The 15,179-nt window shown below is 41.1% G+C and overlaps 1 protein-coding gene across 6 annotated transcripts in view; it reads right to left on the reverse strand.

Moving 5' to 3' along the window:
• The window catches only part of LOC115130797 (E3 ubiquitin-protein ligase RNF130-like), a 106,246-nt gene that overhangs the window by 19,774 nt on the left and 71,293 nt on the right, over positions 1-15,179 (reverse strand). For all 6 annotated transcript variants that reach the window (XM_029662249.2, XM_029662245.2, XM_029662246.2 and 3 more), the window contains one exon: positions 9,289-9,385. In XM_029662249.2, coding sequence (XP_029518109.1) covers positions 9,289-9,385 — 97 coding nt within the window. The remainder of the gene's footprint in view (positions 1-9,288; positions 9,386-15,179) is intronic.

Genomic DNA, 15,179 nt, shown 5'->3' on the forward strand with positions numbered 1-15,179 from the left:
TTAAACAAGGATTAGAGGAATGTTATGGCTAGTGGTTAAACAAGGATTAGAGGAATGTTATGGCTAGTGGTTAAACAACGGTTAGAGGAATGTTATGGCTAGTGGTTAAACATAACGGTTAGAGGAATGTTATGGCAAGTGGTTAAACATAACGGTTAGAGGAATGTTATGGCTAGTGGTTAAACAACGGTTAGAGGAATGTTATGGCTAGTGGTTAAACACAACGGTTAGAGGAATGTTATGGCTAGTGGTTAAACACAACAGTTAGAGGAATGTTATGGCTAGTGGTTAAACAAGGATTAGAGGAATGTTATGGCTAGTGGTTAAACAAGGATTAGAGGAATGTTATGGCTAGTGGTTAAACAACGGTTAGAGGAATGTTATGGCTAGTGGTTAAACACAACGGTTAGAGGAATGTTATGGCTAGTGGTTAAGCACAACGGTTAGAGGAATGTGATGGCTAGTGGTTAAACACAACGGTTAGAGGAATGTGATGGCTAGTGGTTAAACAACGGTTAGAGGAATGTTATGGCTAGTGGTTAAACAAGGATTCGAGGAATATTATGGCTAGTGGTTAAACACAACGGTTAGAGGAATGTTATGGCTAGTGGTTAAACACAACGGTTAGAGGAATGTTATGGCTAGTGGTTAAACACAACGGTTAGAGGAATGTTATGGCTAGTGGTTAAACACAACGGTTAGAGGAATGTTATGGCTAGTGGTTAAACAACGGTTAGAGGAATGTTATGGCTAGTGGTTAAACAACGGTTAGAGGAATGTTATGGCTAGTGGTTAAACAAGGATTAGAGGAATGTTATGGCTAGTGGTTAAACAACGGTTAGAGGAATGTTATGGCTAGTGGTTAAACAACGGTTAGAGGAATGTTATGGCTAGTGGTTAAACAACGGTTAGAGGAATGTTATGGCTAGTGGTTAAACAACGGTTAGAGGAATGTTATGGCTAGTGGTTAAACAAAGGAATGTTATGGCTAGTGGTTAGAGAGGAATGAATGTTAAACAAGGATTAGAGGAATGTTATGGCTAGTGGTTAAACAACGGTTACAGGAATGTTATGGCTAGTGGGTAAACAACGGTTAGAGGAATGTTATGGCTAGTGGTTAAACACAACGGTTAGAGGAATGTTATGGCTAGTGGTTAAACAAGGATTAGAGGAATGTAGTGGCTAGTGGTTAAACAAGGATTAGAGGAATGTAGTGGCTAGTGGTTAAACAAGGATTTGAGTAATGTTATGGCTAGTGGTTAAACAAGGATTCGAGGAATGTTATGGCTAGTGGTTAAACAAGGATTAGAGGAATGTTATGGCTAGTGGTTAAACACAACGGTTAGAGGAATGTTATGGCTAGTGGTTAAGCACAACGGTTAGAGGAATGTTATGGCTAGTGGTTAAACACAACGGTTAGAGGAATGTTATGGCTAGTGGTTAAACAACGGTTAGAGGAATGTTATGGCTAGTGGTTAAAACAAGGATTAGAGGTTAGGAATGTTATGGCTAGTGGTTAAACAAGGAATATTATGGCTATGGCTAGTGGTTAAACACAACGGTTAGAGGAATGTTATGGCTAGTGGTTAAACACAACGGTTAGAGGAATGTTATGGCTAGTGGTTAAACACAACGGTTAGAGGAATGTTATGGCTAGTGGTTAAACAACGGTTAGAGGAATGTTATGGCTAGTGGTTAAACAACGGTTAGAGGAATGTTATGGCTAGTGGTTAAACAACGGTTAGAGGAATGTTATGGCTAGTGGTTAAACAACGGTTAGAGGAATGTTATGGCTAGTGGTTAAACAACGGTTAGAGGAATGTTATGGCTAGTGGTTAAAATGTTAGAGGAATGTTATGGCTAGTGGTTAAACAACGGTTAGAGGAATGTTATGGCTAGTGGTTAAACAACGGTTAGAGGAATGTTATGGCTAGTGGTTAAACACAACGGTTAGAGGAATGTTATGGCTAGTGGTTAAACAAGGATTAGAGGAATGTTATGGCTAGTGGTTAAACAAGGATTAGAGGAATGTTATGGCTAGTGGTTAAACAAGGACGGTTAGAGGAATGTTATGGCTAGTGGTTAAACAAACGGTTAGAGGGCTAGTGGTTAGTGGCTAGTGGTTAAACAAGGATTAGAGGAATGTTATGGCTAGTGGTTAAACAAGGATTAGAGGAATGTTATGGCTAGTGGTTAAACAAGGATTAGAGGAATGTTATGGCTAGTGGTTAAACACACGGTTAGAGGAATGTTATGGCTAGTGGTTAAAGTGGTTAAACAAGGTTAGAGGAATGTTAGAGGATTGTTATGGCTAGTGGTTAAAACAACGGTTAGAGGAATGTTATGGCTAGTGGTTAAACACAACGGTTAGAGGAATGTTATGGCTAGTGGTTAAACACAACGGTTAGAGGAATGTTATGGCTAGTGGTTAAACACATGTTATGGCTAGTGGTTAGAGGAATGTTATGGCTAGTGGTTAAACAACGGTTAGAGGAATGTTATGGCTAGTGGTTAAACAACGGTTAGAGGAATGTTATGGCTAGTGGTTAAACAAGGATTAGAGGAATGTTATGGCTAGTGGTTAAACAACGGTTAGAGGAATGTTATGGCTAGTGGTTAAACAACGGTTAGAGGAATGTTATGGCTAGTGGTTAAACAACGGTTAGAGGAATGTTATGGCTAGTGGTTAAACAACGGTTAGAGGAATGTTATGGCTAGTGGTTAAACAAGTTATGGCTAGTGGTTAGAGGAATGTTATGGCTAGTGGTTAAACAACGGTTAGAGGAATGTTATGGCTAGTGGTTAAACAACGGTTAGAGGAATGTTATGGCTAGTGGTTAAACAACGGTTAGAGGAATGTTATGGCTAGTGGTTAAACAAGGATTAGAGGAATGTTATGGCTAGTGGTTAAACAACGGTTACAGGAATGTTATGGCTAGTGGGTAAACAACGGTTAGAGGAATGGCTAGTGGTTACGGTTAGAGGGTTATGGCTAGTGGTTAAACACAACGGTTAGAGGAATGTTATGGCTAGTGGTTAAACAAGGATTAGAGGAATGTTATGGCTAGTGGTTAAACACAGCGGTTAGGGGAATGTTATGGCTAGTGGTTAAATAACGGTTAGAGGAATGTTATGGCTAGTGGTTAAACAAGGATTAGAGGAATGTTATGGCTAGTGGTTAAACAAGGATTAGAGGAATGTTATGGCTAGTGGTTTAGAGGAATGTTATGGCTAGTGGTTAAACAAGGATTAGAGGAATGTTATGGCTAGTGGTTAAACAACGGTTAGAGGAATGTTATGGCTAGTGGTTAAACATAACGGTTAGAGGAATGTTATGGCTAGTGGTTAAACACAACGGTTAGAGGAATGTTATGGCTAGTGGTTAAACACAACGGTTAGAGGAATGTTATGGCTAGTGGTTAAACACAACGGTTAGAGGAATGTTATGGCTAGTGGTTAAACAAGGTTAGAGGAATGTTATGGCTAGTGGTTAAACAAGGATTAGAGGAATGTTATGGCTAGTGGTTAAACAAGGTTAGAGGAATGTTATGGCTAGTGGTTAAACAACGGTTAGAGGAATGTTATGGCTAGTGGTTAAACAACGGTTAGAGGAATGTTATGGCTAGTGGTTAAACAACGGTTAGAGGAATATGGCTAGTGGTTATGGCTAGTGGTTAGTGGTTAAACAACGGTTAGAGGAATGTTATGGCTAGTGGTTAAACAAGGATTAGAGGAATGTTATGGCTAGTGGTTAAACAACGGTTACAGGAATGTTATGGCTAGTGGTTAAACACAACGGTTAGAGGAATGTTATGGCTAGTGGTTAAACACAACGGTTAGAGGAATGTTATGGCTAGTGGTTAAACAAGGATTAGAGGAATGTAGTGGCTAGTGGTTAAACAAGGATTAGAGGAATGTATGGGCTAGTGGTTAAACAAGGATTTGAGGAATGTTATGGCTAGTGGTTAAACAAGGATTAGAGGAATGTTATGGCTAGTGGTTAAACAAGGATTTGAGTAATGTTATGGCTAGTGGTTAAACAAGGATTCGAGGAATGTTATGGCTAGTGGTTAAACAAGGATTAGAGGAATGTTATGGCTAGTGGTTAAACACAGCGGTTAGGGGAATGTTATGGCTAGTGGTTAAACACAACGGTTAGAGGAATGTTATGGCTAGTGGTTAAACAACGGTTAGAGGAATGTTATGGCTAGTGGTTAGTTAAACAAGGTTAGAGGAATGTTATGGCTAGTGGCGGTTAGAGGAATGTTATGGCTAGTGGTTAAACACAACGGTTAGAGGAATGTTATGGCTAGTGGTTAAACAACGGTTAGAGGAATGTTACTAGTGGTTAGAGGTTAGGGGAATGTTATGGCTAGTGGTTAAACAAGGATTAGAGGAATGTTATGGCTAGTGGTTAAACAAACGGTTAGAGGAATGTTATGGCTAGTGGAAGGTTAGAGGAATGTTATGGCTAGTGGTTAAACTAGTGGTTAAAGGTTAGAGGAATGTTATGGCTAGTGGTTAAACAAGGATTAGAGGAATGTTATGGCTAGTGGTGGTTAAACAGTGGTTAAACAAGGTTAGAGGAATGTTATGGCTAGTGGTTAAACAACGGTTAGAGGAATGTTATGGCTAGTGGTTAAACACAACGGTTAGAGGAATGTTATGGCTAGTGGTTAAACAACGGTTAGAGGAATGTTATGGCTAGTGGTTAAACAACGGTTAGAGGAATGTGGCTAGTGGTTAAACAACGGTTAGAGGAATGTTATGGCTAGTGGTTAAACAAGGATTAGAGGAATGTTATGGCTAGTGGTTAAAACAAGGTTAGAGGAATGTTATGGCTAGTGGTTAAACAAGGTTAGAGGAATGTTATGGCTAGTTATGGCTAGTGGTTAAAACAACGGTTGAATGTTATGGCTTAAACACAACGGTTAGAGGAATGTTATGGCTAGTGGTTAAACAAGGATTAGAGGAATGTTATGGCTAGTGGTTAAACAAGGATTAGAGGAATGTTATGGAATAAACACAACGGTTAGAGGAATGTTATGGCTAGTGGTTAAAAACAACTAGTGGTTAGAGGAATGTTATGGCTAGTGGTTAAACAACGGTTAGAGGAATGTTATGGCTAGTGGTTAAACAAGGATTAGAGGAATGTTATGGCTAGTGGTTAAACAACGGTTAGAGGAATGTTATGGCTAGTGGTTAAAACAAGGTTAGAGGAATGTTATGGCTAGTGGTTAAACAAGGATTAGAGGAATGTTATGGCTAGTGGTTAAAACAACGGTTAGAGGAATGTTATGGCTAGTGGTTAAACAAGGATTAGAGGAATGTTATGGCTAGTGTGGTTAGAGGAATGTTATGGCTAGTGGTTAAACAACGGTTAGAGGAATGTTATGGCTAGTGGTTAAACAACGGTTAGAGGAATGTTATGGCTAGTGGTTAAACAAGGATTAGAGGAATGTTATGGCTAGTGGTTAAACATGTTATGGCTAGTGGGTTAGAGGAATGTTATGGCTAGTGGTTAAACAAGGTTAGAGGAATGTTATGGCTAGTGGTTAAACAAGGATTAGAGGAATAGAGGAATGTTATGGCTAGTGGTTAAACACAACGGTTAGAGGAATGTTATGGCTAGTGGTTAAACAACGGTTAGAGGAATGTTATGGCTAGTGGTTAAACACAACGGTTAGAGGAATGTTATGGCTAGTGGTTAAAATGTTAGAGGAATGTTATGGCTAGTGGTTAAACATGGCTAGTGGGTTAGAGGAATGTTATGGCTAGTGGTTAAACAAGGATTAGAGGAATGTTATGGCTAGTGGTTAAACTAGTGGTTAAACGGTTAGAGGAATGTTATGGCTAGTGGTTGGTTAGAGGAATGTTATGGCTAGTGGTTAAACAAGGTTAGAGGAATGTTATGGCTAGTGGTTAAACAACGGTTAGAGGAATGTTATGGCTAGTGGTTAAACAAGGTTAGAGGAATGTTATGGCTAGTGGTTAAACAAGGTTAGAGGAATGTTATGGCTAGTGGTTAAACAACGGTTAGAGGAATGTTATGGCTAGTGGTTAAACAACGGTTAGAGGAATGTTATGGCTAGTGGTTAAACAAGGATTAGAGGAATGTTATGGCTAGTGGTTAAACACAACGGTTAGAGGAATGTTATGGCTAGTGGTTAAATAACGGTTAGAGGAATGTTATGGCTAGTGGTTAAAGTGGTTAGGAATGTTATGGCTAGTGGTTAAACAAGGTTAGAGGAATGGCTAGTGGTTATAGAGGAATGCTAGTGGTTAGAGGAATAAACAAGGTTAGAGGAATGTTATGGCTAGTGGTTAAACACAACGGTTAGAGGAATGTTATGGCTAGTGGTTAAACAACGGTTAGAGGAATGTTATGGCTAGTGGTTAAACAAGGTTAGAGGAATGTTATGGCTAGTGGTTAAAGAGGAATGTTATGGCTAGTGGTTAGAGGAATGTTATGGCTAGTGGTTAAACAACGGTTAGAGGAATGTTATGGCTAGTGGTTAAACAAGGATTAGAGGAATGTTATGGCTAGTGGTTAAACAACGGTTAGAGGAATGTTATGGCTAGTGGTTAAACACAACGGTTAGAGGAATGTTATGGCTAGTGGTTAAACAAGGTTAGAGGAATGTTATGGCTAGTGGTTAAAACAACGGTTAGAGGAATGTTATGGCTAGTGGTTAAACAAGGATTAGAGGAATGTTATGGCTAGTGGTTAAACAAGGTTAGAGGAATGTTATGGCTAGTGGTTAAACAAGGTTAGAGGAATGTTATGGCTAGTGGTTAAACAACGGTTAGAGGAATGTTATGGCTAGTGGTTGGTTATGGCTAGTGGTTAAACAACGGTTAGAGGAATGTTATGGCTAGTGGTTAAACAACGGTTAGAGGAATGTTATGGCTAGTGGTTAAACAAGGAATTAGAGGAATGTTATGGCTAGTGGTTAAACAAGGATTAGAGGAATGTTATGGCTAGTGGTTAAACAACGGTTAGAGGAATGTTATGGCTAGTGGTTAGAGGAAAACAACAAGGATTAGAGGAATGTTATGGCTAGTGGTTAAACACAACGGTTAGAGGAATGTTATGGCTAGTGGTTAAACACAACGGTTAGAGGAATGTTATGGCTAGTGGTTAAACAAGGTTAGAGGAATGTTATGGCTAGTGGTTGGTTAATGTTACTAGTGGTTAAACAAGGTTAGAGGAATGTTATGGCTAGTGGTTAAACAAGGATTAGAGGAATGTTATGGCTAGTGGTTAAACAAGGATTAGAGGAATGTTATGGCTAGTGGTTAAACAATGGTTAGAGGAATGTTATGGCTAGTGGTTAAACAACGGTTAGAGGAATGTTATGGTTAAACAAGGTTAGTGGTTAAACAAGGATTAGAGGAATGTTATGGCTAGTGGTTGGTTAGAGGAATGTTATGGCTAGTGGTTAAAACAATGGTTAGAGGAATGTTATGGCTAGTGGTTAAACAACGGTTAGAGGAATGTTATGGCTAGTGGTTAAAACAATGGCTAGTGGTTAGAGGAATGTTATGGCTAGTGGTTAAACAAGGATTAGAGGAATGTTATGGCTAGTGGTTAAACAACGGTTAGAGGAATGTTATGGCTAGTGGTTAAACTAGGATTAGAGGAATGTTATGGCTAGTGGTTAAACAAGGTTAGAGGAATGTTATGGCTAGTGGTTAAACAACGGTTAGAGGAATGTTATGGCTAGTGGTTAAACACAACGGTTAGAGGAATGTTATGGCTAGTGGTTAAACACAACTAGTGGTTAGAGGAATGTTATGGCTAGTGGTTAAACAACAACGGTTAGAGGAATGTTATGGCTAGTGGTTAAACACAACGGTTAGAGGAATGTTATTATGGCTAGTGGTTGGTTAAAAAACAACGGTTAGAGGAATGTTATGGCTAGTGGTTAAACACAAGGTTAGAGGAATGTTATGGCTAGTGGTTAAACACAACGGTTAGAGGAATGTTATGGCTAGTGGTTAAACAACGGTTAGAGGAATGTTATGGCTAGTTGGTTAGAGGAAATGGCTAGTGGTTAAACACAACGGTTAGAGGAATGTTATGGCTAGTGGTTAAACACAACGGTTAGAGGAATGTTATGGCTAGTGGTTAAACAAGGATTAGAGGAATGTTATGGCTAGTGGTTAAACAAGGATTAGAGGAATGTTATGGCTAGTGGTTAAACAACGGTTAGAGGAATGTTATGGCTAGTGGTTAAACAAGGATTAGAGGAATGTTATGGCTAGTGGTTAAACAAGGATTAGAGGAATGTTATGGCTAGTGGTTAAACACAGCGGTTAGGGGAATGTTATGGCTAGTGGTTAAATAACGGTTAGAGGAATGTTATGGCTAGTGGTTAAACACAACGGTTAGAGGAATGTTATGGCTAGTGGTTAAACACAACGGTTAGAGGAATGTTATGGCTAGTGGTTAAACACAACGGTTAGAGGAATGTTATGGCTAGTGTTTAAACAACGGTTAGAGGAATGTTATGGCTAGTGGTTAAACACAAGGGTTAGAGGAAAGTCTAATTTGTGTCATATTAACTTGTTAGGTCATGCTGATCGCTAACCCTGATTTTGACCATGACCTTAAAATGAACACTTAACTTCAGAGAAAATAGCTCTTGTAGCAGCTCATCAGATGTGATGATACCACTTTAGTCCTGGTTTGACTAGTTTCTGACGTCTGAGCAATAGTTCCATAACTTACCAGCAGGGGGAATACTAGGACTACGGATGAGGTCATACACAGCTGGCATAAACAGATGGTTACGCAATTGCCTGGGCCATGTTCAGTCGCCAAACATTCTCAAACGTTGCAGATAGAAATTCCATGAATAAAGCTGATGTGACTCCTCATGCTACATGTCAGAGAGGCATGTTTGTTCTACATTGCCTATTTCTGTCTGAATGTTCCAAAACGTTGCATCGTACTGAGCGCGCCAAAGGATGAACATGGTCTGTCACAATGACGGGGAGTAGCAGCATGTGAAGGGCAACCTGGGGAAATAACGCCTTAATCTACAACACAACACAGGTTGTGTTGTATTCTACTGTTAATTAACATAACCATGTAAATTGAGATAATGACAATATATTAAGGCAATCTTTTTCCTCATTATTTGGGTCAAGAGTCGTTTGTGACGTTGATCACATTTTTTGTTTTTTAAATGAGTACTGGCATTGCCGGATAACATTTGTATACTGACTTCTAACACATTTCTACTGATAAGGAATTGAGATACTGACTATACTAATACTCACCATGATGCCCAGAGCTTTGAGGATGTTCAGTTTACACATGGGACACGTACAGTGCTCATTCAGCCAGGGGTCCACACACAGCTTATGGAAGACATGTCTGTGCAGAGAGACACAGAAGCAAAGAACACGGTTGAAAAGCAGGAAACCACCTTCACAAACAAGCCCCACAACAGCCTACATGCGACTCTTCAAAGTCAGACATGGCCGTCTTTACGTCCTGCGATTGCACAATGACCGCTCTGTTTGAGCTGACAAGGAGGGCCTAGAGTACGAACGAGCAAATGTAACACTTTATTAAGGTCCTGCAATAAACCATTCTTTAACAGGTTTACATACTATTTCTGAATCATTATTCCTACATTTGTAAATGTCAATAAGCAATCTCTAAAGAGCCATTGATGCATTTATAAGCACTATTTTAATTGAACTGCCTTTCCCGTCAGCACGCTAGGCTTGCTAATGCTAAGCTAGCATGCTGATGAAGAAGGCAGTTTACTTAAAATAGTATTTATAAATATAATGTATAAATGTGGACCCCAGGAAGAGTAACTGCTGCTTCAGCAACAGCTAATGGGGATCCTAAAATAAAAAAAGAATAAAACAAGACTTAAGAGATTGCTTAAATGGTGAGTCAACTCTCTACAACTTGTTTATAAATGGTTTATTAAGAGACCTTATTATAAAGTGTCACCGAAACGAGTCACGCTTTAAGACACAGTGATCACTGTGGCGCAACTTGGACACAAGGTTGTCATTGTCTGTCCGTCATGACACAAGACAGCCATTGTGGATCTGAGAGAAACGTCATGTTTGAGATAGCGGTCTGTTCCCTATTTTGATATGATGGCGGACGGCCAGTTTCAATGCACTTCAAAAGGACCATTAGGACCAGATTTACTGTAGCTTGTCTTGCCTACCTCATAATATAATCACTAACCTTAACAGCTTAATGGCTTTATCAAAAGCATGGTGCATAGATTATTTCAACATTAAAAGATCCTCATGATGAGCATCCATAAAACAATACAAGGCCCCATTACATCATCGCTAAAGAACAAATCCTTAAGTGCCAGTACCAACCATGCATAATAGAAAATACTTAACCGCCGATTCCTAAGGACAAACATAAAAGTGCACGTTGATTCTGTTAAGTGCCTGTCTAACATGGCCGGGCATTTCCTGGGCATGTTCTGTTCCTTATCGAAGCCACTTGCAGCGGCCCTCTACCAATGCTTTACTTTCTTTCAAGGGGGGCACAGAAAACAAGGGCTCCATGCATTAATGATGAGTCCGTTTACCATACAATGGCTTGGGGAGAAAGTCAGTGGGCAGTAAGAAGCAGTCCTGCAAGCGAGAGACTTTTGGATAAGCTGTGGTTGTAGTGAGACTTGGATACGCGTGTGTGTGTGTGTGTCGATAAGCTTTGATTGTGTGTGTGTGTGCATGTCTTATTTATATAACCAGTGTGATAGTGTTTGGGAATGTGTCAAAAGGTTGAGCTTGTGTAGTAGTTTGTGTGATTGTTTGACAGTGTAAATGTGTGTGTGACTGATGTAAAGTCAGTCTGTCTGTATGTGTATGCTGTAAGTGAGACACTCCAGCCAGGAAAAGATTCCGCTCACAGTCTGTGCCTGCATCCCAGAAGGCCCATTGGGCTCTGGTCAAATGTAGCTCACTATATAGGGAATAGGGTACCATAGTAAACACACTCTTTCTTAGAGCAGAGTAAAAACAGAGAAAAAAATGACAGACGGGTCAGACAGACGGGTAGATACCTATTAGATGCTATAACAGATGCCATCACAGAACAACATACCAAGATACTTATGTTTGTTGGTCCTGTCTTGGTTGGTATGTTTGGTTTATCCAGATGACATGTTACGGCATTTAAAATATTTGTCCGCTTGCCTATCTGCCTGGCTGTCTTCCCGTCTGACTGCCTGCCAGCCAGCCTGCCTGTCAGTCCATTCAAGTCTGACCAGAAAATCATCCCTCTATTGACAAGACATTGTCCTATAGACTGATATTAAATGTACAGAGACAAATTGAATGGCTGATGGCAGGTCAAGTGTACTCCCTTACTTCAATGCTTTTAGTTATTGATTGGGCATAGCAGCGTGTACTTAAGGGAGGCACCAGAGGGATTGGTGTTCAGAGATACAGTATGAACACAGAGGATGCAGCAGTATGCACACACGTGATAAGGACCGATAAACTACAGTCTACATAAAAAGCCCTGTTCACCTCTCTCTCTCTGCCTCTCCATTGCTCTCTCTCTGCCTCCATTGTTCTCTCTCTCTCTCTCCCTCTCGCTCTGCCTCTCCATTGTTATCCCTCTCTCTCTCTCTCTCTCTCTGCCTTTACCATCAGGATCAAGTGTTTCCCGCTCCTCTACTAAACTACAAAACACTACAAGGTTGCCAATAAAAAGTAGTTATCCATCTTGGTAGCATTGCAGTGTGCCCTAAAACCACGTACGTGATGAAGGGCACAAATCAAAAAGGTACATTTTGGTACTACTAACATGACCAGTCAACTGCACAGGTTACTCCAAATCTGTAATTAGCCTACCTATGGATTGCAAACAGAAATTAGCTCTTTAGTTAGACTAACTGACACTTATGTATATAGTGTCACGTCCTGACCTTAGTTCCTTTTTATGTCTCTATTTTAGTTTGGTCAGGGCGTGAGTTGGGGTGGGCATTGTTTTGGTTCTGTGTGTTATATTTCTAGGTGTTTGGCCTGGTATGGTTCCCAATCAGAGGCAGCGGTCAAACGTGGTCTCTGATTGAGAACCACACTTAGGCAACCTGTTTTCCCACTATGGGTTGTGGGTAGTTGCTTTCTGTGTTTGTGTCTGCACCAGATAAAACTGTTTCGGTTGTTCTCCTTATTGTTTTGCATTTTAGTGTTCAGTTTCGAATAAACAATATTAACGCGTACCACGCTGCACCTTGGTCCTCAGCTTCTTCCACCAACGGCCGTTACATGTAGTAGTTCAGAGATAATGATTATTGTGCATTGCATTGTGTGTCTTTCACCTAATTAAATAATAGCAGGTTGAGGCCTGAGGCAAAAAAACACTTTAAAATCAGTTGCAACGATGTCAAATCAAATCATTTTATTGGTCGTGTACACATATTTCGCTTATGTTTCTAGCTCTAACAGTGCAGTAATAACAAACAATACAAAACAACACAAATTAAAAAATTCAAATGAAGAAATATCAGAACGAGCAATGTCAGGGTCTGGAATACAGGTCTATCTGTATTTGATAGTGTGTATAGACATTATGGACAATATGTGATTAGAAAAGGTGTGTACAGCAGTAGTTATATAGGATGAGCATTGACTAGAATACAGTATATACATGTAAAGTGGGTGAAACAGTGGAGTACAGGGTGGTAGTGATGACTGTTTAACAGTCTGATGGCCTGGTTATCAGTCTCTCGGTCTCAGCTTTGATGAATCTGTACAGTCTCTGCCTTCTGTAATATTTGTGTTGTGGAGAAATGACCAGGCAGGAGACTGGAGTACAGTTAGTTTTCGTTTCGTCAAAAAAACCCTCGTGCTCTACAGTTCGCGGCATTCCAGTGCGCATGTGCATTTCCTATTAGGTGTAGTAACGTAACACTGCCGTAATGCATTACTGCTTAGTAACAGCACAGTAACTAATATAAACAGATGTAGATCCCAGATACTACACTCCTCCCCCATAGTGCTTAACTCCCAGAGAACAAGGTAAATATGTTAGGTAACTACTAATGCAATATCTGAACAATGCATTCTTAAACATTTTTCAACTACTGGGTTGAAGCAGACTTTTCAGAGCCCAGCACAAATCCAGGGGATTATTCTGCCCCGAAGATGGAGTTTGTGTCCTAATAACTAACCCAGGTAATGTCCTTTTTCTTTCCTTTTATCTAGGACATATTAAAGTGTTTGTTTTACTGTCCGTTACCTCCTTAACCAGCTCAACTCACAGGTCAAGCTTTTGAGGTGCCCTTCGCTGTCGAATAGGATATCTCCGCTCCTCCTGGGCTTCCTGTGGTGGGCCAGGTTCGGGTGGAAGGTCAGGCTCTGTCTCTTCCGTACGTCCACAGTCAGGAGAATAGTCCTGGGGGTCGTTATTGTTCTTGTTCTCTCGGCATGTCTCTGCTGGGGCGTTGGACCGTAGTAGATGATCCACATGAACGTTGACCTGGCGATGACCAATTTGGACTTGGTAAGTCAAAGGTCCTCTGCGTTGCAAGATCACACCTGAGTTCCACAGGCGCTTGGGGTGTCTGAAATCACGTACCATCACCCTCTCTTCCTCTTTGAATTCTCTGACAGTCTGAGTGTTTGTCATGAGCTTTCTTCTCAATTTGAGCATCATTTTTCTCACTTGGTGACAGAGTCCGTGATGCAAATGCAATAGGGTGTTCTTCACCTGACGGTAGAACCTGTGAGATGACGGCTCCTACTCCGTATGGAGATGCATCACACGCGAGTCTCAGCTTCATCTCTGTGTTATAGTGGGCAAGCCACTTGCTCTTTAGCAGACGCTGTTTGCAAGTCTTGAATGCTTCTTCGCATTGTGGGGACCAATTCCACTTTGTATCGGCCTGCAGCAGTTGGTGAAGCGGATGCAACAATGTGGACAAGTTTGCCACAAACTTTCCGTAATAGTTCAGGAGCCCCAAAAATGACCTCAGCTCTGAGATATTTGTGGGTGCTGGTGCGTTTACGATTGCTTCCACCTTGCTGTTGGTTGGGTGCAGGCCTTGTGCATCAATCTTGTATCCGAGATACTCCACTGAGTCCTGGAGGAACTCACACTTGCTGCGTTTCATTCTCACACCGTATTTCTCCAGTCTTGACATCACTTTGTCCAGCACTACAAGGTGCTCTCCAATGGTTGGTGCTGACACGAGGATGTCGTCCATGAAGCACACAACATGGTCTATACCGTCCAAGATCTGATCCATTGTTTGTTGGAATATCGCTGGAGCTGTCGAGATTCCATAGGCCAAGCGATTGAATCTGAATAGCCCCTTGTGTGTATTGATGGTCAGATACTGTTCTGACTCCGGATCCAGCTTCAGTTGCTGATAAGCGAATGCCAGGTCCAGCTTACTGAAAACCTTCCCACCAGCTAGAGTGGCAAACAGATCTTCGGCGTTTGGTAGTGGATATTCCTCTGGTAGTATGCAGCGATTTACTGTGACCTTGTAGTCACCGCACATTCTGACGGTCTTGTCTTTCTTTGGGACTACAACAATCGGAGCGGCCCAGTCGCTCCTCGCTACTTTCGTTATGTTATTCTTCTGTAGGCGGTCCAGTTCCTTCTCTACTGCTTCCTTAAGAGCATAGGGAACTGGACGTGGTTTGAGAAAGATAGGCTTGGTTCCTTCTTGCACTCTGACTTTTGCTGTGAAGTCTTGTATTTCACCGTAGCCATCTTTGAAAAGTTCTTTGTGCTTCTCCAGCATGTTAGTGAGTGTAGCCTGACTCACTGGTTTGTCATTTCTCAGACTGAAGATTTCTCCCCAGTTCAACTTGATCTTTTGTAGCCAGTTTCTGCCTAGCAAGGCTGATTTTTCTCCTTTAACAATGACAAGCGGTAGCGTCCACTCCTTCCCCTCATACCGGACTGGTACCTGGATCTGCCCTAACACAGGAATAGTGTCACCAGTGTATGAAGAAAGGCAGATGGACGCGGGCTGAAGAGGGCACTCTTTCAGTTTTTCTTTGTAGAGTCTCTCTGGAACCAGAGATACAGACGCTCCGGTGTCCAGCTGCATTTGAACTGGTTTTCCTGCTAACTCCATGTTGAGATAGATTCCATCTTTTAGTTGTTGAGCTGTGTACACTGTGAACAGTTCCACTACTGTTTCAGTTGTACCTTC

The sequence above is a fragment of the Oncorhynchus nerka genome, linkage group LG6, assembly GCF_034236695.1.
Source record: "Oncorhynchus nerka isolate Pitt River linkage group LG6, Oner_Uvic_2.0, whole genome shotgun sequence".
Taxonomy (NCBI): Eukaryota; Metazoa; Chordata; class Actinopteri; order Salmoniformes; family Salmonidae; genus Oncorhynchus; species Oncorhynchus nerka.